This window comes from Bos javanicus, chromosome 10 (genome assembly GCF_032452875.1).
Source record: "Bos javanicus breed banteng chromosome 10, ARS-OSU_banteng_1.0, whole genome shotgun sequence".
Lineage (NCBI taxonomy): Eukaryota > Metazoa > Chordata > Mammalia > Artiodactyla > Bovidae > Bos > Bos javanicus.
This window is the reverse complement of record NC_083877.1, coordinates 12,095,661-12,121,827: the sequence shown is the minus strand read 5'-3', so window position 1 is coordinate 12,121,827 and position 26,167 is coordinate 12,095,661. Positions and strand designations below refer to the sequence as shown.

At 36.8% G+C, this 26,167-nt stretch overlaps 1 protein-coding gene across 3 annotated transcripts in view; it reads left to right on the top strand.

The window, feature by feature from the left end:
* Positions 1–899: 899 nt before the first annotated feature.
* The window catches only part of CLPX (caseinolytic mitochondrial matrix peptidase chaperone subunit X), a 36,705-nt gene continuing 11,437 nt past the window's right edge, over positions 900–26,167 (top strand). The window contains exons 1-10 of one of the 3 annotated variants that reach the window (XM_061430091.1): positions 900–1,190; positions 7,627–7,787; positions 9,140–9,257; positions 14,092–14,246; positions 16,976–17,135; positions 18,510–18,551; positions 21,647–21,823; positions 21,963–22,127; positions 22,949–23,037; positions 23,995–24,159. In XM_061430091.1, the coding sequence (XP_061286075.1) occupies positions 1,112–1,190; positions 7,627–7,787; positions 9,140–9,257; positions 14,092–14,246; positions 16,976–17,135; positions 18,510–18,551; positions 21,647–21,823; positions 21,963–22,127; positions 22,949–23,037; positions 23,995–24,159 (1,311 nt within the window). In that variant the 5' untranslated portion in view covers positions 900–1,111. The remainder of the gene's footprint in view (positions 1,191–7,626; positions 7,788–9,139; positions 9,258–14,091; positions 14,247–16,975; positions 17,136–18,509; positions 18,552–21,646; positions 21,824–21,962; positions 22,128–22,948; positions 23,038–23,994; positions 24,160–26,167) is intronic. The other 2 variants (XM_061430092.1, XM_061430093.1) reach the window with 2 other exon arrangements.

Here is a 26,167-nt window from a genome sequence, read left to right as displayed (position 1 = left end):
ACTCTGACTTTGGCTTGCTTGTCGCCCTCCCCCTACTCTCTCCTCCCCCAGCTCAGAACTGAAGATATCCAAGCTCACTTGGCAATTTCTCTGAGCTTCGGAGTTGATCAGAATCTTATATACAAAGTAATCTGGTGCCCACCCGGATGGGAAAAGATTCATTTGTCACCATCCGGCACCTTGTCAGCTAGCTGGGTGATTTGCTTTAGACATCCAGAGAGAAAGCAGCCATACACACGCAGGAGTGGAAGGGTAACAGAAGAGAGCTGAATGAAGTAACTATTTACCAAAGTGTGCTCAGCTTTAAGGGGACAGAGGATTGTAAAGAACCCCGGGACTAGCAACGGCTGGAAGTCGTCACCACTAGGCTTGAAAAAACAAGGAAAGAGAGCTGTCATCAACAAACAGTGGCTTGAGAACTTGGTAAAAAAATGCCACCAGTTCCATGTTCCTAAGGATAAAGATGTGGAACCCTCAGAAGAAGGAACTTATCGACTCTTACTGAATCGGCGGCTTTCAAGACTTCTCGAGACCGGTCAAGCCACCGGTCTCACTTTGACCTTTCCAGCCAAAAGTCCAAAATGACCAGTTTACTGCGACGATTTGGGACTACAACTCCCAGCATGCATCTCTCCGCTTCTATCGCAAACTTTTCAACTCTGGAGACCTCCGGAAGAATCGTTTGTCGGGACTTGTAGTTCCCCGGTTCGGGTCGGCCGTCTGCCGTAGGAGCCTGCTCATTGGAGCCCAGGTCACCGCCCCCTTCCCCTCGCCGTACATCGATGTCCCACGCACGCACGCGCGGCGCGTGCCCACGCCCCTCCCGAGACCTAGGACGCAGGCGCGCGCACGCTCCCGGGGCCCTGTGGGCGGGGAGGGGGGAGCGGGGGAAGGAGGAGGGGGAGGGCGGGGGGGGGTTAGGTGTCTATTGAGTAGACGGCAGTGGGGCACGAAGAGAGCGGAGGTTCTGGTGCCAAGCTGGTCAACGCTGCATTGGGCCTAGAGCGGGCAAGAGATTCCGAAGCTAAGGGAGCGAACTTTGCGAGTAAGAGTCGGCCGCTGAGACCCAGAGGGCCGCTGGGGGCGAAGCCCCGGCCTAGGCCCCGCGGAGATGTCGGGCTGCGGAGCTTGTACTTGCGGAGCGGCGGCCGCGCGAATCTTTAGCTCATCGCTCGTCTCCGCTCAAAGAGGTAACGAAGTAGTCCCTCACCTGAGCCCTTGATCCAGGAGTGTCCTGGCGGGCGGTGGAGACTCCGGGGAGGGCAAGAGACCGCCCCCACCACTCGGTGCTTCTCTTGGCACCCTCCCCCCCCAACCCCTTCCGTGGCATGGGACTCTGCCAACCTCTGGAGCAGCTGTTTCTCACATTTGAGGTGAACCCCTTGGGTTCCCCAACCCGCTGGCTTTCAGGCCTTTGGGGCTAGAATGTGGCCGCTTCGCAGAAACCCTGAAAGCGGGGGACAAATTGCTTCGTTTGTTAAAAAGTGTCCCCAGACCCCACTCAGAGCTCCTCCGGGGACTGCCGGCTGCTCTGACTGCGGCTCCTTTTCCGGAGCCCGGCCGGGTTTCCCTCGGGCCTGTCGCGGGCCGCGCGAAGGGCGCGGCTGGAGGGCTGCCACTGTTGGGGTCCCCTGGGGCCTCGGGGCGCCGACCCGGCCGTCCCGGGCGCAGGCCGCGCGAGGCCCGGGGTGTCAGAGTCATTGTGCGGTCGCTCACACCGGGACGTAAACCGGACTCCTGCTGTTTCTAGGCGGCCGCGGGAAAGCGTCTGAGGAGGTGCCGGTTATCTCAGCAGTTGTTTTTAAGTACTTGGGTGTCTCAGCAGTCGTTTGCCGGGTTTCCTAACTTGACGGTCGCAAATAGTTTTGAAGCGTGGCGCTTGTTTATTTTTCCTTTCTGTTTATCAGGAGCTGCGAAGGGATGGTACCCCAGCAAAGAGATTCCGGAAGGGAAACCATTTTTCTCTTCCCTAAATCTATGAATAGCTGACAACAGGCTAGATCCTGTTTTAATCACTAAGTTCTAGGCAAATTCGTTTTGTTTTGGATTATCAGCTTGTGATCTCGGGGCGGAGGGGGAAAGCCCCCTATTCCTAATATTTAGCATCATTGTAAAATCCTGTTTACTAAATGTTTATTTTCTGACAGTTTATTTCACACAGGGATTAAATGAGGTTGTGTGGGCAGAAGCGTTTCCTAAAATGGTATGTAAATATAAAGGAGTGAATTTAGTCCCCATACACTGTTAAACCTGAACAAGTAGACATCCATATTCTAGGAATTTTGAGTTGCAAACACTTGAAAGTGACAGGTAGTTGAATTCATTTATCAGACACACTTGTTGACAGCCTCCTGTGTGCCAGGCCCTGTTTTCGTGCTTGAATAAGTCCTCACCTTCAAGTTTAGAGAACTAGACAATAATATTGTTTCTGGGCCTGTATGAAATATGTGGGTGTTCTCCTTGGGTAGGGAAGGCTCCTTTTGACAAAGTCTTCATTTCTATCAATTGTCCCTGAAAACTGAATTGTAGGAAGTGTGCAGTTGTTTATTTTTCTTTTCAAAACAACAGCTCCTTTTAAAAATTAAATTTAGTAAAGAAACTATACTGCCCCAATAAAAATTAATTAAAAAAATTAAATCTATTCTTAGGTAAGTAAAAAATTAATGGCTTATTTAGGAATTATCTGTTTGTTTGTCAGTTAATACAAGTTTACTAGAGCTTTTTAATACCAAACCATAGCTTTTACTGTAAAGGAGTAAATTAAAATGTGAGATATTACCCAATATCATTATAGAATTTAATATTTTTATGTGACAATGAAACATCAAATGGCTTTCACATGGATTTGAGACTTTCCCAAGGCTTTATTACATACAATGTTTATTTTCCATGGTAGAAACTGTATATATACGTCTACAAAAATATAATTTTTTTTAAAGCCTGAAAAACCTCCAAGGTTATTTTTATTTAGAATTCCTGGAAAGAGGAAGAGAGTGAAAGAAAAATTAGAATTGAACTTTAGTGTGTTATTCTTACAATTAGAGTTAAGAATTTCAGCAACATAATTAAACAAATCTCATCAATATAGTCTTCTACAGGAAATTGTACAGTGATTTAAGAATAAAAGGAGATGTCATAACTCCTCTGAAGTACAGTGCTGTTCTCTGTTTCTGTTCCTTTATCTGTCATGTTATACTTTAAAAACTTTAAATGGTAGTTTGAAAAATTACTTAATTGTCGTACTAGACACTGGATCTGTTTTCTTTTCCTGTTGGGCTATATGTATCCAATTTAATATTTTCTTCACTGTTCTCTTTGAATATGAAATGTATATTAAAGTAAAAATTTTAAATATTTTTTTTGCTCAGATTGCTGGTGTTTTCATTATTGGTGTATGTGTTTTTAAAATGTACCTTGCATATATAACAGTCAGTTTGCGTTCTAAGTATGTGCATTCAAAAATGTTTGATTCCATTTAAAAAATCCTCAGTGACGATACTTGGTCTGAATTTGGCTGTGAGAGTTGTGTGATTCTGTATAACGTTCTTGATTTCTGGATGCTTTCTGTTCTTGTCCATTGAAAGGGTGTCACCTCATAAGGTAAATGAAGATTTGAAGATGCTCAAACTTGGTTGGCATCCATAATTCTCATGATAGTTACAAAATGTGCCTAACTTAATAGTTTTTAGCTAGATTTTAGTTCCCTCCCTATCTTGTGATTAAATCCAATACAAATTAAATAAGACAAAATGAATAAGTGATAGAACATCTTTATTTCCGGAATTACACACTATTTCCTAATCACTTCTCTTTTCTTGGGCGTGTTCACCTTCAGACCAGTAGATTAGTAACATTAGTGAAAACCTGTCAAATATTTTTAAATTTGAGGAAAGCTATTATAGGAGTCATGTTATTTTTCTTTATTAATAAGTATTCTATTAAAAAGTATTCAGAATTCCTGAAGTAATAACTTGGACATAAAGTAAAAAGTTGAGATTATTAAAAGCAGTAAGTATCTACCAAATTGTGAGCATCGTGAGTGTTTGTTGAATTTTGTTTCCAATTTGTGTTAGGGGTCAGGTGTTTAAGAGAGCATCTGACTTGATTTGCCATTTCATAAGTTGTTAAACACTTAAATATGTCACTACAAATAGCTAGTTTTAAATTTTCATTAGTTCTTTCGCTCTGTTTCTAAAATGCAAATTAAAGATCAGTTTATCTTTTAAGCTGAATCATTGGTGTTATTTTGGAGAATGCTTAGTTTAAGATTGAATATAGGAAGTATTTAGAAATTGAATAAAATATTCTCCTGTTCTTAAAAGCCCTAAAATTTTTATCCCTTATTCTAATATATAGTTTTTAAAAAACAGCTGCTCTGAAACTCAAAACTTTATCTTTATGACAGAAGTTTGTAAGTGGTTTAACTTTTAACTGTCTTCTGTCATTACTGCCAAGTAGTCTTTTGAAATATACTTCACATAAATACTTCCCCTTGTTTGGCTTTTAGATGTTCTTCACCTGGGTTCACAGGCTTCCAAAAGGCCCAGGGATAAAATTCAGAGGTTCTTTGAACTTTATTTTCAGTAGTCTCTGAGAGAAATGTAGCATTTCCTTCAGTTATAAATATAGGCAAGAAACTAGTAGTAGTATTAGCAATACCTGTGGAATTGTCACCATTCTAAATCACAGATGTTTTCGTTTCACATTACATTCCTGATAGCCCAAAATATTGTTTACACTTTCCACCACTTTGAAATCATGGTTATTTTAAAAGCTGTTAGATCTTGTTTAATTTTGTTAAGAACCATATTTTAACTACTTCATATTTTAACTACTACATATATTAACTACTTCAGGATGATTGGGTTCTTATATATTTTATTCTGTACATTTAAAAATGTTCTGAATAGGCTTCACCAGTGAGCCAGAGGACAAAAAAAAGGGTTAACAATTCCTGATTGGCTTGCTGCGGTGCTTTCTGTGAAGATGTTACATGATTGGTGAATGACTGGTCATTTACATTGTTTTGTACAGTGGTTTTAAAAAGTGTGGTCCTCAAACCAGCAGCATAGGCATCATCTGGGAACTTGTTAGAAATGCATTCTTGGGTCCCGCCTCACACTCTGTCAATCAGAACTAGGGAAGATCCCCTGCACTCTATGGTTTAACAAGCCCTCCAGGTGATTCTAATGCATGCCCAAGTTTGGGAACCAGTGGTTTAGTATTTATAACATCATGTTGGTGTAGCCCTTAGATTATAGAATGTTAAAACACCACTTCAGTACCATACTATCAGGGCCAGCAAAGAAGTTCTTAAATTTAGAGGTCTAAATGACATGAACATGTTTTTTAAATTGTATTGTCTGTGGTGACTGTGTAGTTTGGTTTCATATGTTACCTTATAAGTTATTTAAAGTGAAGGACTTATTTTTCTTTCTATTCAAGTAGATTTTAAAAGAATCATGTTCATTTTTATTTCTCTTAAATTCCCAAAGATAATTTCCTTTCAGCTTATTTTCTAATAGTATTAGATACTGTACATTGTTAAATGCTATTTTAAAAGATATAAGTGGAAAATATACACTGTATGTGAAACTTCAGGTATAAATTTTGTTCTAAACATCTGAGTACAAATATAACATCCAAATACAAATATAAAGGTTGTTATAATTGTAGTTTTCTTTGTGAATACATCATAAAAGTTCAGTTAAAAATTACACTTGTTGCATAGATTATAGTAAATTATTGTGTTATGCTGTCTTTCATTTAATGAATGTTCTCAAGCACACACAAAATAGAACACTGAACCCCCAGATACCCATCACCCAGCCCCAAGGTACATTCAGCTTTCTGCATTCTTGATTTCATCTATCCCTCTCCCCCACAACTTTGTCTAAACTTGCTTTTTAGAGGGACATAGTCTTCTTGCCTGGAGAAGGCAATGGCACCCCACTCAAGCACTCTTGCCTGGAAACTCCCATGGATGGAGGAGCCTGGTAGGCTGCAGTCCATGGGGTCTTTAAGAGTCAGACACGACTGAGCGACTTCACTTTGACTTTTCACTTTCATGCATTGGAGAAGGAAATGGCAACCCACTCCAGTGTTCCTGCCTGGAGAATCCCAGGGACGGGGGAGCCTGGTGGGCTGCCGTGTATGGGTTAGCACAGAGTCGGACACGACTGAAGCAACTTAGCAGCAGCAGCAGCAGTCTTTAAATCATACTATGTCCTTGAAAAAACATTAATGTTTAGCTTAAATTTCATAAACTGTATTTAACAAGAGTCAGTTCAGTTCAGTCACTCAGTCGTGTCTGATTCTTTGCAACCCCATGGGACTGCAGCACACCAGGCCTCCCTGTCCATCACCAACTCCTGGAGTTTACTCAAACTCATGTCTTTTGAGTCATCACTGACTCAATGGCATCACCAACGAGAGAGTAATGGCTAACATAGTTTACTGCAAAACATGGAAATGTTACACTTGAGAAAATTTGAAATGTCTTAAAAATGTTAATTATAAGGAATGCATCAAATTTTTTTTTTTCCTCAATATCCAAGCTTAATAGTGTTAAGCAAAAGTTTATACTTTTGGGGTTAGGGACTGGGGTGTCATAATCCTTTTTTAGTGTTCTTTGTGAATTTATATAGAAATAAAATTTTTTTCCTCTTTGTATCTTTGCTGAGTAATTTGGTGGGTTCATTTTTGTGCTTTGTGAAACTGGAGATGGCATGGTGATAAGTTATTCAGTATAAAAGGAGTTGGAAAATGGGAGAGAGTTGTTAATAAAACAGTTACATAACTAAGCAATTGTTTTGGAATTGTTTTAACTACATAATTTTAAACCAGTTTTTGCATTTGAATACAACATATACATGTGTATATCTTTAAAAAAGCCCTAACAGGTGTAGAAACTAAATCCTGAGTTGTGAATTGTGCAGGGAATAAAATGAGGGAGGCAAAATCAGTTTCTTAAGTTTAAGTGTTCACCACCACCACCGCCACCGGCCTCACCCCCAAAGTTTAATCACCTCCTAATAGCAGTCTGGGAAACTTGCTTCATGGCCAATGTACATTATTAGCTTTTGCAAGATTCTAAGTAGCTCTAGGGTATTGAGGTCTGTGGAATTTTGTTTAACTTATGACCATTAATTTTCTTGTGTAGGGAGCAGTCTTTTAAGGACCAACTTGGGAAATACTGCCTCACAATATGGAGTATGGCTCTTTTGCCAATGACTATAATTTATTTGGGAGTTTATTTTGTGTTTATATGCAGAGAAGCAGGAGTCAGCAAACAGTGATCCCAAAAAACAGATCCAGACACCTATTTATTTACATTTTGTTTGTTCTTGTTGGTAGATATAAGACATATAACAATATAGAACATAAATGCCCCTGTTCCCCTTTCACACTTTGAAAGGGCCATTAATTGTTGTCTCTGGTCTTTCCTCACTTCCAAAGCACAGGTCTGGCCAGTTTTTGAGGATGGTGTCACCAGTTTGTACTATTGCTGTGAAAACTAACTTTTTCAACTTTCTTAATGCTTTAGGGATTTTTGTTTCCAGAGGATTTATTGAAGGTGTGTTAATATTTGATGTGTAGACCAAACAAATTTCATTGTATTTTCAGGTATTTCTTGTAGTCGTATTCATATACCAGTTTTAGGAAGGCTTGGGACCTTTGAAACTCAGCTTCTACGAAGAGCTCCTTTTAGAGCTTTTACAGAAACACCAGCATACTTTGCCTCAAGAGATGGGATAAGTAAAGATGGCTCTGGAGATGGAAATAAGGTATTTTATCTTTATTGGCATTTATATACATATTTGAGTTCCCTCATTTAAACAAATATAATAGTACTCTGTATTTCATTGGTTATATGTTTTCATTGTTTGGTTGCTAAGTTGTATCCTACTCTTTGTGACCCAATGGACTGCAGCCCACCAGGTGACTCTGTCCTGTATTTCCCAGGCAAGAATACTGGAGTGAGTTGCCATTCTCTTCTCTAGGGGATCTGCCCTACCCAGGGATCAAACCTGTGTCTCCTGCATTGCAGGCAGATTCCTTACTGCTGAGTCAGCAGGGAAGCCCATGTTTTCTGTAGGAAATATAAAATGATGTGAAGAATTTTATGTATTTTTATTTTGTGTATCAGCCTGAACCTTAACATTATTTGATAAGCATTTCATTGGTAAGCAGTAATTAAAATTTCTAACACCCCAACACAGTAAAGAAGCTTCATTAAATAATTTATGTAGTCAGTCTGATGGTTGGTTGGATTAAGAATAGCCATCCTTTTCTGTTTCTACACAGCTCTTAAACTCATGATAATATAAACCTTACCTCATCCTCTACCTAAAAATCTTGGATATCTGTATGACTTATTGGTGGGCTACTCTGTAGCTCATTTGAAAAGACCCTGATGCTGGGCAAGATTGAAGGCAGGGGGAGAAGGGGACGACAGAGGATGAGATGGTTGGATGGCATTACCGATTCAATGGACATGACTTTGAGTAAGCTCCGGGAGTTGGTGATGGACAGGGAGGCCTGGCGTGCTGCAGTCCATGGGGTCGCAAAGAGTCAGACACGACTGAGTGACTGAACTGAACTGAACTCTGTAGCTAGGAAGTAGATGATTGGTAACTTTATTAAGTCAGTGAATAATCATGTTTTTTATTATGCAAATTTGGCTAACACTTGAGTTATTAATATGTATGAGACAAAATGCTAGGTGTTTTCATATACACACTTAATCCTAACAATGCCCCTCTAAAGTAGGTGAAATTATCCCTCCCCCTTTTTTTTAGAGATGACAGAAGTTAAGATTTAAGAAAGTTGAGTCACTACTTGTCATGGTAATAACTCTCAATTCAATTTCATAGTAAGTTTTTTAGTAAGTAGTTACTAATGCTTATTGGTATTTTTTTCCTCTAGTATTTACTGTCATTGAAAAAAAGCTAATTATTATACATGCTGGATCATACCATGTAAAGAAGGGAAACAGTAATTGTTTTTACTAGAACTGGTTTTTTTTATAAGATTAATTACAAACAATATAAACATAAATTTAAATACAAACTTAAGTTACATGGTGGTTGCCTGAAAGTAATAATTGACACTTTTTCTTTTCTTGCACAAACATTAGAAATCAGCAAGTGAGGGAAGCAGTAAGAAATCAGGCTCTGGGAATTCTGGGAAAGGTGGAAACCAGCTTCGTTGTCCTAAATGTGGCGACTTATGCACACACGTAGAGACCTTCGTGTGTAAGTATACTTCTTCTGTTCTTCTTTTTCCCTGCCTTTTCTGTAAATCATTAATTGCCCCGAAATATATACATTATACCTTACATCAGAATTATTGTTTTCCTGAACTTACAATAGTCTCTCTTATAGTCACCAGATACTAAAAATCTCCTGGACTAGTAATGCTTTGAATTATTATGGTATAAGATAATTTAAGAAAACTCTTTGCTTATTTGTTTTGCTTGTGTGTGTTAGTCGCTTAGTCGTGTCCAGCTCTTTGCGACCCTGTGGACTGTAGCCCACTAGGCTTCTCTGTCCATGAAATTCTCCAGGTAAGAATACTGGAGTGAGTTGGCATTCCCTTCTCCAGGGGATTGTCCTGACCCAGGGATCAAACCTGGGTCTCCTGCATTGCAGGTAATTCTTTACCGTCTGAGCCACCCGGCAATTTTAATTGATAAACAATTCTTAATGGTTAAGCTGTGTTGAGACGAGCCCCGAGAGGCAGGCTATATGCTTAGGAGTGGAATGGCTTGGTGAGGTGGTAACTGTTTAGCTTTTTAAGGGACTGCTGTAGATGTTGCTAACACGGTATAAGGGCTTCCCTGGTAGCTCAGCTGGTAAAGAATCTGCCTGCAATGTGGGAGACCCCAGTTCTATTCCTGGGTCAGGAAGATCCCCTGAGGAGGGGCTAGGGTACCCACTCCTGTATTCTTGGGCTTCCCTGGTCGTTCAGATGGAGAAGAATCGGCTTGGAACATGGGAGACGCAGGTTTTATCCCTGTGTTGAGACGATCCCCTGGAGATCGTTGCCCAGGGCAACCCGCTCCAGTATTCTTACCTGGAGAACCTCCATGGACAGAGGAGCCTGATGGGCTACAGTCTGTGTGGTCACAAAGAGTTGGACACGACTGAGCAACTAAGCACAGTGCAGCACATAGATGTTGTACCATTTACAGCCCCACTAACAAGGTAGGTATAAGGATTCTAATTTCTTTACATCCTCAACATTTGTGTCTTTTTTAAAATTATAGCCATCATAGGAATAGAAAGTGGGATTAATATCTCATCATGGTTGTGATCTGCATTTCCTTAATGACTAGATGTTAAATATCTTTTCATGTGCTTATTGACCATTTGTATGTCTTCTTTGGAGAAGACTAAAGTTTCTGTCCATTTTTAGCTTGCGTTATCTTTTTCTTTCTTTTTCTTTTTTTTGTGTGTGGGGGTTGTCTGTTTATTGTTGAGGTGGAAGAATTATTTATTCTTAATACTGGACCCTTATCTAGATTCGTGATTTGTAAATATTTTTCTTATCCTATGGGTAGTTCTTTATTTTTAAATGCTATATAGGAGTCAGTTAACTTTTACTATAAAGACCGAATAGTAAATATTTTAGACTTTATGGGCCATATGGTCTCTGTTGTGACTTTTCTCTTTTGTTGTTACTGTGAGAAAGCAGCCATAGACAGTGTAAAGGAGTGAAATCGGCTGTGTTCCAATGAAGTTCTGTGTATGACACTGAAATTTGAATTTCATTAACTTTCATTGTCATTTTTTTTTAATGTAAAAGCTGTTCTTAGCTCTTTGATCTTCCTGTACATATTTCATCTCACAAACATGTTTATAGTGATTTTTATGTTTTCTTATAGTGGTATTACTGTTGCTTGACTGACTTTGTTTAAATAAAATACCATTTCTGTCAGTCCCATTATGAGTATTTAGAAAATCATCAGAAATTAAAATAATATCTAAGATTGTTGATTATAAGTATATGTATTTTTTCTTTGCCCTTTTTTTCCCCTTTTAAAAAATAACTTTATGAATAGTGTCCCTAGTTTTATTTAAGGTAGAGCCTTTAGTTATGGGGTTTTTTATTTTGGGCTTTTCTTGGGATTTTTAAAAAATTTCTTTCTTATTTAACTTAAGGGGGAAATTGAGGGATAATTTATATACAGAAAAGGAAAGAAAATGCATGGATTCTGAATGTACAGTGTGATGGATATACATACCAGTATTTGCAGCACCCCAGAAGGCTCCCTCTGGAGAAGGCAATGGCACCCCACTCCAGTACTCTTGCCTGGAGAATCCCACGGATGGAGGGGCCTGTTAGGCTGTAGTCCATGGTGTCGCTAAGAGTTGGATACGACTGAGTGACTTCACTTTGACTTTTCACTTTCATGCATTGGAGAAGGAAATGGCAACCCACTCCAGTGTTCTTGTCTGGAGAATCCCGGGGACGGGGGAGCCTGGTGGGCTGCCGTGTATGGGTTCGCACAGAGTCGGACACGACTGAAGCGACTTAGCAGCAGCAGCAGCAGAAGGCTCCCTCATGTTCTTTCACAGTCGCTAACAAGAGATTGGTTTTGCCTGTTTTTGTATTTCATTTAAACAGAATCATACTGCATGTTCCCTTGCTCTTGGATGGAGCTTTTAGTTTTTATTTTTATGTATATAATACTTTTTGAAGGCTTACTGTAATTATGTGTCTCATAGAGTGAGGATAAACTTTTATGCAGTGGTTTGGAGATTTTATGTTTGACCCTGAAACTTTTTCAGAATTATGAAGAACTTTCATTTAAACAAATATCCTGAAAAAGTTTTTACTAAGGTAATCTTTCTTCTGTTGTTGATATACTATACAAGCATGTTTATTGGCATCAGTATTCTGTTTGTAAAGGAATATAGAATATCTGTAGTAATCATTTAAAGTAAGGAGGTTTATTTATCCCTTGAAAATTTAACAAAATCAGATTTTGCCCCTTGTTTTTAGGAATAAAAAATATGCATTGCAATGTTTGTTTACTTGTTTTTCTGAAATAGCGTTTTGATAAGTTGAACCTGGATATATGTTGAACGTGTTTCAGTGTGAAACAGTACTGCAAATATTCAGGTAGAATTTGAGCAACCCTTCAAAGAGGAATGAGGAGTAAGCAAAGAGGAATGTTTTTCTCACTTTTCTCTTTCCCTTTGACCTAATTTCTTCAGAGAAATATTTTGTTCTTGTGTTCTCAGGCCAGATTTTCCGGTGACACAGCCTGAACTAGATTAGAGGCTTCCCTGCCCTTTAATCCTTGCCCTGTTTACTACCATCAGTAACAATTATAAACTGGTGCCTGGTCATAACATAAAGCCACTGTCTTTTCCATTGATGGGAATTGGTGATAATGAATTTTGACTTGTGTTAATCAAAAGTACTTGAAATAGCTTGATCTTTTACTTTAGGGAAGCCTTATTAGGTGATTGATAAATGGAATACACAAGTGATCCCTTATCTACTTTAAAGTTTGTGGCTAGAATTTGTCCAGAATGTATATTTTTGATTGTCTTTTTGTTTAAGAGCAGATATGTAAAAATTAAATTGGTTGAATTAATAATTAAATTTATTTTTAAAATGTGGAATTGTCTATTTTTTTTAAACTTCGATTATTTTGTGAAGATTGAGGTGTGCTTGCCAGTCAGTGCAGTTTTTTTTTAATATGTGGATAAGTAGTTATAATATTCCCAAAGGCAGAGATTCCCGTAGTTTTAAAAATCATTTTTCTTTGCTTTTTTACCTGTTTAGTTAGGTTACACAAACATAACACAAAAATATATTACTAGACCTACCAACATGTAACTAATGCCTGTGTATATTTTGCTCTGAATCTGTTAATAGTCTGTATAGGATTCTCTACCATGCTGCTTTCTGAGGTTCTTGGTTACCATTAGTGGAATTAGGCTTGGAGAAGATTAAGAATATGTGCTTGTATCCTAAAAGAGAGAAAAGAGGAAATCACTTTTGTTTTAAACACAAGATACCTATAGCTGATGCCTTGGAATTGAGAAACCCGTTTCATCTTCACTTTAACTGCCCTGCGCTGTTTCCAAAAGCTGTATGATTATATTTTGTTAGTTTCTTAGGTTTTTTTTTTTAATATTTATTTATTTGACTGTGTTGGGTCTTAGTTGCAGCATATGGGATCTGTGTTGCATCATATGGGATCTTGCATTGTTCATGGACTCTCCAGTTGTGGTGCATGGGCTTAGTTTCTCCATGACTGTGGGATTTTACTTCCCTGACCAGGGATTGAGCCTGTGTCCCCTGCATTGCAAGGCAGATTCTTAGCCCCTGGACCACCAGGGAAGTCCCAGTTTCTTAGTGGTTTTTAGGTCAAAGAAATAGGAATTAGTGGAATAAAGATAATAAGAAAGGTATAAAATAATTTTATATATTTACCAAGTCAAGGTCTTAGAAATGCTCACAGGTTTGAAAAGAACCTTAAGTATATATATATTTTACATTTTTTAGGGATTAAAATGGATTTTTGTCTTTCAACTTTTGTGTGTTTGTAATTTTTTGTAGTAAAATGTTAATTTTATTACAGATTAATTTATTTATACTTTACTTTTTTCCCACAGTTTATTCATTCTCATATTTGAATAAAATAATTACTTAATATAGTGGTAGTTTTTAAAATTAACTTGAGGGCAAATTCCCTGGTAATGGTTAGATGACACCTCGCTTTCACTGCCAAGGGTTCGGGTTCAGTCCTTTGGGGAACTAAGATCTCGGGAACTGTGCAGTGTACCCCAGCCCACCCCCAAAAGAAAAATCCAAAACTTTAGTGAATGGAGAAATTGAAAGAATCTCAATCAATCTTTTCTCTAGATAAAATCTGTCACACCTAGCTGAAATGAATAGAATGTAGTTTACTGAACTCATATTTATCATCTATTTTAAGTACAAATTAGGCTGGCTTGTTGAGGCTAGTGGAGTGAACTACAAGATTTTCGTCAAGTACGTAGGTTTCAATTTTCAACAAGTCTTTAAAGTTAAATAGTATTTGAATTATTTTTCTGTGTCCTTTTACAGCATCCACCCGCTTTGTGAAGTGTGAAAAATGTCATCATTTTTTTGTTGTGTTATCAGAAGCAGACTCAAAGAAAAGCATAATTAAAGAACCTGAATCAGCAGCAGAAGCTGTAAAATTGGCATTCCAACAGAAACCACCTCCTCCCCCCAAGAAGGTATAAGTCCTCGCTCAGTGTTATAAACATTTTATCTTGAAAACATTTCACTGCTTCCCCTCTCTCCAGTTTATATTGAATCTTAATACTAGTATCTAAACAAGTTTTGTAAGTTCTTTATAATATAGACTGTGTCTGGCTGAATTGTTACTGATATTTGATACTTGAAATTTAGGTATGGGGTCCACAGCTGTTTTCCCATATCATGATTACTGTGTTCATAGCAATGAAATACAGCTGATGATTATTAGTGTTAATACTAAGTTAATCTAAAATGATATCCTTAAAATAGAACAGCTGGGGATTTGTTTTTGTTTGGATCCCTAAATAACAGCAGCCTGCAGTTTTTCCCTCTTAAATTAATCTACTTTATTAGAGGTGAAACAGCCTCAGGCTAACAATAGAAGCAAGTATTTTTTCATGACCAATGTGCCAGGGCACTTCTGTGCAACACTGTGACTTTTGTGGTGTCAGCTCTTTCTTGAAGCCTCAGGTGGATTGTGATTTAGCCATGTGAGACACAGCAGAGTATACCACCAGCTTCACTGGGTGCTTGGCGTGTGCTTTCTGAGAAGGAGGAGCCCTGCTTCTGGGCTGTGTTATTATCTCTGGCCATCTCAGGTGGTGTTTGCACACTTGTTATTTCTCACCCTCTGCTTTTTTTGACTGTTTAGATACCAGTGCATTTGTTTCTGCAAATGTGCTAAATCGTGGGTGTAATTCATGAAGAATGATGATTTTTAAAAACCATAACAACATATATATGGTCAACCATTACAGAATTTGTTATGTAAAAATAAATAAAGTAATAGAAACTACAGGTGTTAAGCTTTACGTTCCTCACTAATTTGTATAGACTTCAGAATCTGAGTTGGAGTTCTAGAGAATAAAGTTCTAGAAAATAACTCTTTTCAGGAGTTGGTGAATATTAGCAATTAACTTCTGTTAACTAAAAGCTGAAAGAATTTACCCTAGGTGCTAAGCCATTGGAAATAACCAAATTTCATATAGAGCTTTAGTTTCTACCAAGAATAAGAGTTTTAGATTGCCATTTAGATAAATGCATAGCTTTAAAGTTAATATCTGAGAAAAGGCTAAATGTTTGTGAGTATTAAAGCACATTGATACAGGTGGTATAATGATTTTTGAGTATATAATGCCTATTTTATTCTTAAAAAATTTTAAAGAGATAGGAATACCACACCACCTTACCTGCCTCCTGAGAAATCTGTATGCAGATCAAGAAGCAACAGTTAGAACTGGACATGGAACAACAGACTGGTTCCAAATTGGGAAAGGAGTACATCACGGCTGAATATTGTCACCCTGCTTATTTAACTTATATGCAGAGTATATCATGTGAAATGCCAAGCTGGATGAAACAAAAGCTGGAATCAAGATTGTGGGAGAAATATCAATAACCTCAGATATGCAGATGATACCACCCTTACGGCAGAAAGCGAAGAAGAACTAAAGAGCCTCTTGATGAAAGTGAAAGAGGAGAGTGAAAAAGCTGGCTTAAAATACAACATTCAGAAAACTAAGATCATGGCATCTGGTCCCATCACTTCATGGCAAATAGATGGAGAAACAATGGAAACAGTGACAGACTTTATTTTCCTGGGCTCCAAAATCACTGCGAATGGTGACTGCAGCCATGAAATTGAAAGATGCTTGCTCCTTGCAAGAAAAGCTATGAGCAACCTAGACAGCATATTAAAAAGCAGAGAATTACTTTGCGGACAAAAGTCTGTCTAGTCAGAGCTGTGGTTTTTCCAGTAGTCATGTATGGATGTGAGAGTTGGACTATAAAGAAAGCTGAGGACGGAAGAATTGATGCTTTTGAACTGTGGTGTTGGAGAAGACTCTTGAGAGTCCCTTGGACTGTAAGGAGATCCAACCAGTCCATCCTAAAGGAAATCAGTCCTGAATATTCATTGGAAGGACTGATGCTGAAGCTGAAGAACTGACTCATTGGAAAAGTCCCTGATGCTGGGAAAGATTGAGGGTAGGAGGAGAAGGGGACGACAGAGGATGAGATGATTAGATGGCATCACCCACTCAATGGACATGAGTTTGAGCAAGCTCCGGGAGCTGGTGACGGACAGGGAAACCTGGTGTGCTGTAGTCCATGGGGTTGCAAAGAGTCGGACATGACTGAGCGGCTGAACTGAACTGAATGCCTATTTTGAAAAAATTAGTTTTATAATGTAATCTTTGTGAAGAATATTATTCATATGATTGAAAGAGGTGTAAATTTTTTTTAATTGATTTCATTAATGATAACAGCTTTAGACCCATGGTAGCAAGTATAGGTATTGTAATTGACTTTAATATTAAACTTTCAAAAATTAGGATCATTGGCATTGTTTATAGAACAGAAACTGGCATAGCACTGGAAAAGTATAGGAATACTTTTTTAAGCTAGAGAACAAATGAATGGTGTGTTGTATCTTTAAGATTTGGGGCCTCTGAAATTATTGCTGCATAATGTGTCATGCCCTTGGCATTTTGTTTTGAATGAGAGTCTTTGTTCAAATTTAAAACTGTAAGCAAGTGAGTTCAGCATGGTTAACTCCACACTTCCACTGCAGGGGACACAGGTTCCATCCGTGGTAGGCAAAGTTCTTTGTGCATGTGGTGCAGCCAAAAAGTGCTTGGTATTTAACTCTAACGTGTGTATATTGTGATGACTCACAGTAAATTGTTCATTTCTAACCATTTTTCAGATTTATAACTACCTCGACAAGTACGTTGTTGGCCAATCGTTTGCCAAGAAGGTGCTTTCAGTTGCTGTATACAATCATTACAAGAGAATATATAATAATATCCCAGCTAATCTGAGACAGCAGGCAGAAGTTGAGAAGCAGACATCATTAACACCTAGAGGTTAGTGTTTTGATAATTGACCAAAATAGAGATTACTGTGCTTAGAGGTAATCCTTATTTGCAACTCTTTGCTTTTGTCTTAAAATACTTTTAGTACAGTACGGCATTTTTCAAAATACAGTTTGCTTCCCGTTAGTGGTTCATGAAGTCATTCCAGTTCATTTCCAGCATTTAAAAAAGAGTTAATAAGTGTGAGTAGAAAATACCAGTCTGTTAACTTATTAAGTATTATTTCTTAAAACTTTATTTTCAGGTATATGTGCTTAGGTTCTCGTGTACAAATTGAGACATCATTTTTGAGTTTTAGACTTCACCACAGGTAGTTCCTGTTGACTAGATCATTGCAGTGTTCTGTATACAACTCTTGAGTTCTTCTCTTTTGGGTTCAGGACACAGAATTTAATTTTTCTAAGTCAGAGATATATGGAAATGGTACCTCTTACAGAACATATTCAGCACTCTTTCCGTTTTGGCCTCCAATACACAGTGCAAGGTTCAGGGCAAATTTGTAAGTGATTCAAAGTATAATTCCTATTAATGATCGATTCTAATGACCAATATACTGTGTAATGTCAACTTACTATGGACAATGTATATGTTATATTAACAGAATGATTTTATTTAAAAAACTATGAATACAGTAAAATGTAAATAAGGGTTTCTTTTTTTTTGGCTAGGGAGCTGTAATTTTGGAGTTCTACAGATATCTATTGTTTACATTCTTTTAGCTATGTTATAATTTTATGGAGTTTTGCTAAGTACTTTCAGTATTAAATTACTTTTAGTAGGCACTAATATATAATTTATTGCCTTAATGAAGACACTTGTTCACTGTTTGAACTTACTGCAAAATATTTACATAGTAGGATCAATTACTTTTTTAGAAAGTATAAATCATACTAACTGATGAAGGACCTGGAACCTTTATGACTTATAAGGTCCAAATATTGTTGTTTGGTCATAGAGAAAAATAATTTTTTCTGATTCCTTCAGTCAACAAATTAATAGTTAAACTCTTCTAGGTGCTGGAAAAGCAAATGGTTATATGGTCTTTATAATGAGGGATTTAAATTCTTATTGAAGACCTAAATTACTACATTTCTTTTCTTAAAATAGATAGCAACTTTGTATTTGATAAATGTGAATATTAGCAACTATACAGCCATCATTAAGCATGTTTGGGTTTGTTTTTTTTTAATACAGAAAAGAGGTAGCATATAAATTCTTTCATAATTTATAGAAAGCCGAAAAAACATTAATGAACATATTCTTTATATTTGGAAGAGGGCAAGAAGTGGAATACTCCTTGTTTGTTCCCCTAAATTAAGCAAATATATAATATTTTCATGTTGCCATTTTCATCCTCTTTCTTAGAGTTAGAAATAAGAAGACGGGAGGATGAGTACAGATTTACAAGTAAGTGACCTCTCTTCAGGTCCTCCTCTGTAATCATTCTTCCTTTGTAGATTTACCTCAGTGAAGTTTGTCAGCACTAGTTGTGATAGATATGTACTTGTTTGTGTATTACTAAGAAAGGCATCGTATAGTATCTAAACCTGTTTGTTATACATGGCATATATAACTTTGAAACAGTTTTATAGCTAATTTGTGTAGTTAATAGATGTTGGGTTGTTTTAGATACTTGATTTTATCTTTTGTGATATTTCTTATAAAGAAATAAGTATTATATGTAGTTTTCCTCTATAAATCTAGATCTGCGTATTAACAGAAGTTGTATTTTTTAAAATTTGTACCTTGAATGTTGTATCCTTTTTTTTTTTCCTTAAAAAAAAGAATAAAAGTTGATCTGCCTGTAAGTGACAGATTTTAAGGGAGGTGTATTATCTTTCAGCTGCTCTTTGCCAGAAGCTACTTTATTTTTTGGTGTTTATGAAACTTAGTGTAGGCTTACAAATTATGCATAACCTCCAGCTCACTATTGAGAGCTCTAGACTGCCCCTAAAAGCATCAGGGGGTCTGATGGAGGGTATGGAATGACCTCATAAACCAATGATAGTGGCCATTCTGATGTCTTGCACTCATTTCTTTGGAGGTGGAGATAGCTGCTACACAAAGAAAGGGTGAAGGTTCCAAAGTTACCATAAGAAGATTCATGTTGTCACAAAAGACAAAAAATAATAGATAAACCAGTGTGAACATTTTTCACTTAAAAGTTTGATAAGTTTACATTTGCCTTTGAACCAAACAATATTATACATCTAATATTTGAACATCAGAATATTGTACTGTATATTCAGGATGAACCATGAGAACATAATGAGTTCAGCAACTCTGGCATAAAATGTATTACATGTAATAAAATATGCTGTCACTATATATTCATAATTTTGGGCAGATGGCTGGTGAAACTAGTATGAATTAGTAAAGTATCAGTGATTTAATACAAATGTTAACAAGTAATAGTATTTAAGGACGTAAGCAAAGTAATTTGTAATTACATATATTGATTGGCTTAGAAATTAATATTTTTAGAGCTTATGTAGAATTTACTTTCATGTATAATTTAGTCTTCTCCTAGGTGGGGTATTAGGTTCTAATGTTAGGACATTGGGCCAGAGTCATATATAATTAAAATATTCTTGGAAATTTCTTTGGAAATCAGATGTTAGAGATCAACATGTGTCTCTAACATTTTAAGACTGATGGTTTCTTCCCCTCATCATTGGAACATAAATTTTTCTGATGTTAAATACCAGGTGAACTAGTTGGCTTGCGTACGAGGGCTATGTTATACCCTATTGCTCCATACAACTAATTATTCTAGCCTGCTTACTCAATAGTCCTCATTGTAAAGGGCTGCTTAGGCAATAAGAGATGTGCACAGAGACTTAACTGAAAGAACAGAAGTGTTTTCTCCAGTTTACGCTGGGGCATATTTTCATAAATGTAATGACAAACATCATTTGTTCTGTACTATTTAAATGATTCCTCTTTTTTAAAAAACTTAAATCATAAAGTTGAATATATGTCATGTGATTCCACTGTAGGTAAAATGCTTCTTACAATTTTGTTCAAGTTACCTAAATCATCTTTTCCCCACTGGGCAGACCTGTTCTTCAGCCAAGCACCTCCTTATACTGTAACAATTCCTAACTAGATTTTGCTGAAATAAAAAAAAAAGTTTTTCTTTTTGTTTTTGTTTGGTAGGGGACAGCTAGCTAACTGAAGACTGCCTTTTTTTTAACCTAATGTGAATTGCAATGAGGCATATCATTGTGAATTATTCACTGACCATTAACTCTCAAATGGTACAGTTTAATTAAATTCAAATATTTACTTAATGCCTATTATTTTTGGTGAAGAGAATAACCCTTTACCAAAGGATGTGATGTAAAGATAGTTTGAAAATGACAGCCAGATGGAACAGGATTTAAGTAGTATGTTTGCTGAACATCTGTCTGTTGGTTTGCTTAAAATAATAAAGCATTGGAAAATACTGATATTCTTAGAAACAAGCTACAACTAAATCTAGAAAATATAGACATATGATATGAGCCCAGGTACCTTAAATGCTGAGAGCCAGGAGCAATGTGGATATTTACAAATCTAGCTAGTTCAAAAGAGTATTGGGATTCTTTCCTTCAGCTGAGAGGGTGAGAATAAGATTTTTTAAAAAAGGGATCCAGCTGATAAAGTCTTAGTTCACCAGCACTATAATTCCCATATAATTTTTGTATGTCTGCTAAAGGAAATGCAGTGATCCAATTGAGATCCTGTAAAATCAGAAATTCAGGTAGGGCCAGGGATAATGAGTCTTACCATGCTTGGTTTCTCTGGTAGACTCACAGCATCATTTTTAAGTGTGGGAGAGATTGTAGTGTAATTCCCTAAGGAAGCAGGCTCAGTAAAGCCAAGTGACTTGCTGTATTCCTGTGATAGAGCTGAGACTGGAACCCAAGCTTTCTATTCCTCAGTTCAGTGTTTTACCCTTTCTCTACAGCACTACAGCACTGTTTCTTTGCATTTGTACAAATACATGTACATATACCTTTGTCTTTCAGAGTGCCTCCAAATCAATTGCATTTTGTTCTTAAACCTCCAGTTATGTGTTTAACATTGATAGAAAAGGTGTTAGCCATTTTATAGATTAGGGCACAGAAACACAAAGTGTGTATGATGATATACCTCAGGATCATATAGTTCCTCAGAGGCAAAGAAAGGACCAAATTTCTGAAGCTTTCTGACTCCTGACACTGTTCTTCTTCTGTTATACTGCCTTCTTTTCAGTAAAAGGATATTCTTCATATAAGTTTATATAAATAAGGAAGGTAAAAAGAATACTTTCCTTTGCTTGAGGTTCTATGAATAATCATCATGTATTACATATTTGTCATTAGATAATTTGAGGCTTCCTTCCCTTTTAGGTAAGACAAAAAAATGTCAATATTATTTTTTTCTAAATAAGTAATTGGTTTTAGATGTAAGGTTTTATTGGGCATTTTTTTCAAGTGAAAGCAAATGAAGCTCTAATACCTTTGGCATTTTTTCAGAGTTGCTTCAGATTGCTGGAATTAGTCCACATGGGAATGCTTTAGGAGCATCAGTGCAGCAACAGGTAAATCAACAAATACCTCAGGAAAAACGAGGAGGTGAAGTATTGGATTCTTCCCACGATGACATCAAACTTGAAAAGAGTAATATTTTGCTGCTTGGACCAACTGGGTCAGGTAAAAAACTTACTTAAAAGTTTGCCACTCATTTAAGAAAATAGAATATAAATGACTCTGTAACCTGTGTCTTGTGACTGGGGGATTCTCACTCTTAAGAAGAAAACCTAAGGCCCGTTGTTACTGTTTCTGTTTATAGGTAAAACTCTTCTGGCACAAACTCTAGCTAAATGCCTTGATGTCCCTTTTGCTATCTGTGACTGTACCACTTTGACTCAGGCTGGATATGTAGGTGAAGATATTGAATCTGTGATTGCCAAGCTGCTCCAAGATGCCAATTATAATGTAGAAAAAGCACAACAAGGTATGTTTCAGCAAGTTTGTCTGTCCTCAGATACAGTCTGTTGAGGAAGCAGTCTAATAGCAAGAGATAATATATTTTTTGTTTTGAGTCAAAGAGTCAAATTCAATAACTATATAAAAGTAGCTATGTTTAAGTTTTCTAGCATACTGACTAAGGGCCACAAAGTTTGCTTTGTCTTATTGTCATAAGTTGGCAATATTACTAGAGTGAAAACAGGCCAAATTATTTATTCTATTCTGTTCTAACTTTCCTCCAGATTCCTGATGCTGAAATGAGTTGGGGGAGGGGAAAAAGACAAGTGCAAGAGAGTGCAAGATGTATATAGCAACATATTAACTTATCTACCTAGGGAGTGTTCTAGATGCTACATTTCTCCTTTCCTTCTGTATCCTCTCTCCTTGTTCACACGAAGAGCTTGACAGCTTCTTGTCTAAATTCTTTTAGGATAAGAATATAGATGGAAAAAATAAGCTGAAGTTTAGCTAGTACCAGCCTTTTGCTTTCACCCTGTACCTCTATCTCTGCTTCTTAGAATAAAGAACCTGAAAACATTAGTGGGGTAGCTAACTATAATAGTCATAGAGAATTGGTCATCTTACCCAAGTGTTATTTTTACCCAAATGATGTAAGAATAAATTATAAAATGTTTACACAAAATGATGTGTGGAAAAGTTGGCAGTATATTTTTATTATATTAAACTATTGCATATGTTGTGTTAAAGATTAAATACCTTGCTCTCTAGCTACCTAGCCTTTTAAAGCTTAGGTTGTCTTGTATATATCTTTTTCATATTATAAATAGAATCCTCCTTAAATTATAGGAATTGTCTTTCTGGATGAAGTAGATAAGATTGGCAGTGTGCCAGGCATTCATCAGTTACGGGATGTAGGTGGAGAAGGCGTTCAGCAAGTAAGCAGTTGAATATTTTGTTCAAGCCCACTAAAAGGAAGGGAATACATCAGCCTCCCAAATATTGTACGTTTGGTTTCACATTCAATTAGATTGTTTTATTTCTCCCACTCTGAACTCCCCAGACTATTTAGTTCAGATCCTAAGAGAAACCTGTTGGCGATTTTAAATACCTAAATTACCTTTGTTAGGAAATTAAAGATATTTTAAAGAAGTAAATGAAATTTAATTTTTGTTGGCGTATTCCACAAAGACCCAGTTAAACATTTGTAAAGGATGCTTGAAGAAAGTTCTAACTAGGCATAAATGAACTATGTACATGTATTTTATTTGTTTCACTTAGTTAGAAGATAAAATAATGCTCTATTCCTTGTAGAGTCATAATTAAAGTCATAATGATCTGTTGATTAACCTGACTTTTTTGGTAACTAATTATGACATAAACTACAGGGTAAGGAAAATTGCTTTTGTTTTTTGACCAGGACATAGAGAGGTCCAATCACACATATAAAATGTGCTGGATAATGTTTTTTTTGTAAAGACATTTCAAAATACAACTGTTCTCAAAGTTTAACACTAGAAGTAGAGTAGAATTTTAGTATAAAGACAAGGCTTCAAATATTTTCAAATTTTGAATGTTCCCATGTGGTTAAATAGCATTTTATAGAGTCCTATTTCTGTCTTTATGTTAGAATTATGTCTTTACCATCAGAAACAACCTCTGAAGTTGATTGTTTTCTAAATGCATCAGGAGTCCTATACTATTCCAAATAAATTTATGAATAATTAAATATGATAGTATGTTAGATTTTCATGTTAGTTTTAGGAATGTGGAGGTGTTCTTCAGTTATGTTCATTGACCATACCCACATATTATTTTTCCCATTGAATCCCATTATCTAAAGTATAATAATACACTTAAAAGATGATGCCATAAATCATTTTTTCTTTATTTAGGGCTTATTAAAACTATTGGAAGGCACGATAGTCAATGTTCCAGAAAAGAATTCCCGTAAGCTACGTGGAGAAACAGTACAAGTGGATACAACAAACATTCTGTTTGTTGCATCTGGTGCTTTCAATGGTTTGGACAGAATCATCAGCAGGAGGAAAAATGAAAAGGTAAGTTTTTCTGAATGGTTACTAGGAGAGCATTTGAAGTTAGAGGATAGACCCTCAGTTTCTAATCTTGTATCTGCTTTCTGCCAGTTAGGTGTTCTTAGAGTATACCAGAAATATATTCCTAGTTATTTTTTAAATTTCAGAGTAGTGATTTGGAAGATTTCTAAATATCATCTTTATATCGGCATTTTTAAAGTGTGACTTGATGATTTTGATTTTATATTCATCTGAGTTTTTTTATTATTTGAGGTAACTGCGAAATCAGTAAAATTTCTACTCATTTCTCTTTCCCAATAAAGAGCTTGTTTCCATTGCCTCTGCCCATAGAGTCTTCATAGATCACTGCTGACAATCACAAGTGGAGGAAAGGAGTTTGGAGGTTGAGGGAGGGTTGTGATCTCACCTAGTTTATAGATATTTCTTAAACATTCTTATAAGCCTTGATTTTAGCGGGAATTTATTTTTTCATAGCCTCAAGGTTCATGCCCAGTACCTACTTATGATAAAACATAATATCAGCATAGTGGCAAGAACCCCCAAAACATGCCTATTTTCCATGCTTTTGTGTTTTACATAATAGCCACAAATGATACCTTTTATATCATATGTTTAGGTTTCTATAATACCTAAATGAACGTATCATATTTCACCTCTCTTGTATATTGCCTGCTCTGCCTTCTTGGCCTTACATGTTTAGTAGCAGTTTACTTGAGTTTTTTAGTTTGGTATTAGTAGCTACTAAAGTAGCAGTTTAGTAGTAGTAAAAAAAAAATAGCTCTGCTAATGGAACAGTTGCCTGTGGTCATTCCTTTGCATAGCCTAGATGAGAAACCTCTTGTAAGGCTACCAGCTGAGCCATGTAGTGCTGTTACTTCTCAGCATCAGACCTTATTCAGCATGGATAAGGTTAGATTTTTATTTTAAATATTAATCAATTTGTATTTTTCTTGCTTTTGAAATTCTGCACAAATTAGCCTAAAAAAATTAGAAGAAATTATTTCTTCATGTGTGCATGCACATGTGTGGGTATGAAAGAGATGGGGGAGGGTGGGAGATAGAACTTTATATTCGAAATTCTGTAACCAAAAGCAAGGACCGTGTTCTTATATTTATTTATAATTTATACTTGGAAATAAAATTAAAACTAGAAACATGTAGAAAAGAACAGTTAAAAGTAACATTAGTAAAGAGATCAGAAATGGATAGAAGGTTTACATCATTTCAAGTTAGTGGAAATTAAGTCACTGTTTGTTTATCTTTGAACTTCTTAATGAAATTAGGGAGAAATCATGAGCTAGTTTTTATTCTCTGAAAGAGGAAGGGTATAATCTCTTCATGAAAGGCAAAGATTCTAAAAGATAGATTTTTATGAAAAGCAGACAGGGACATGAAAGTCTACAACAGTGATTTTATGAAGGATTAAACACTTCCATTTGGCTATTGTTTTTATCAAACCTCATTGAAAGCCAGGCTTACAGTATTAAATAATATACCTATATCCTGACCATATGAAACTGCTTGCAGTCCTAAGTTTTACTCCTATTGCCTTTGCTCATGTTTTCCCCTACCTCAGTTCAGTTGGCAGATATGTGTTCATTCTTTAAGATTCTGTTAAATGATGAGTCAATTCCTCTGTGAGGACTTTCTTGGTCACCTCCTACCCTCCCTCCCCAGATTGTGCCTCTTTTCTTCCTTTCCACTGCTGAGGTTTCCTGCACATGATGCTTTAATATCTTCATGTGTTCTCAGACTCAGAACGAACCGGAGGGGAAGATGGGGGTAAGGAATAGTTAGGGAGTTTGGGATGGACGTGTTCAGTTCAGTTGCTCAGTTGTGTCTGACTCTTTGTGACCCCATGGACTGAAGCATGCCAGACTTCCCTGTCCGTCATCAACTCCCGGAGCTTGCTCAAACTCATGTCCATCGAGCCAGTGATACCATCCAACCATGCCATCATCTGTCATCCCTGTCTCCTTTTGCCTTCAATCTTTCCCAGCATCAGGGTCTT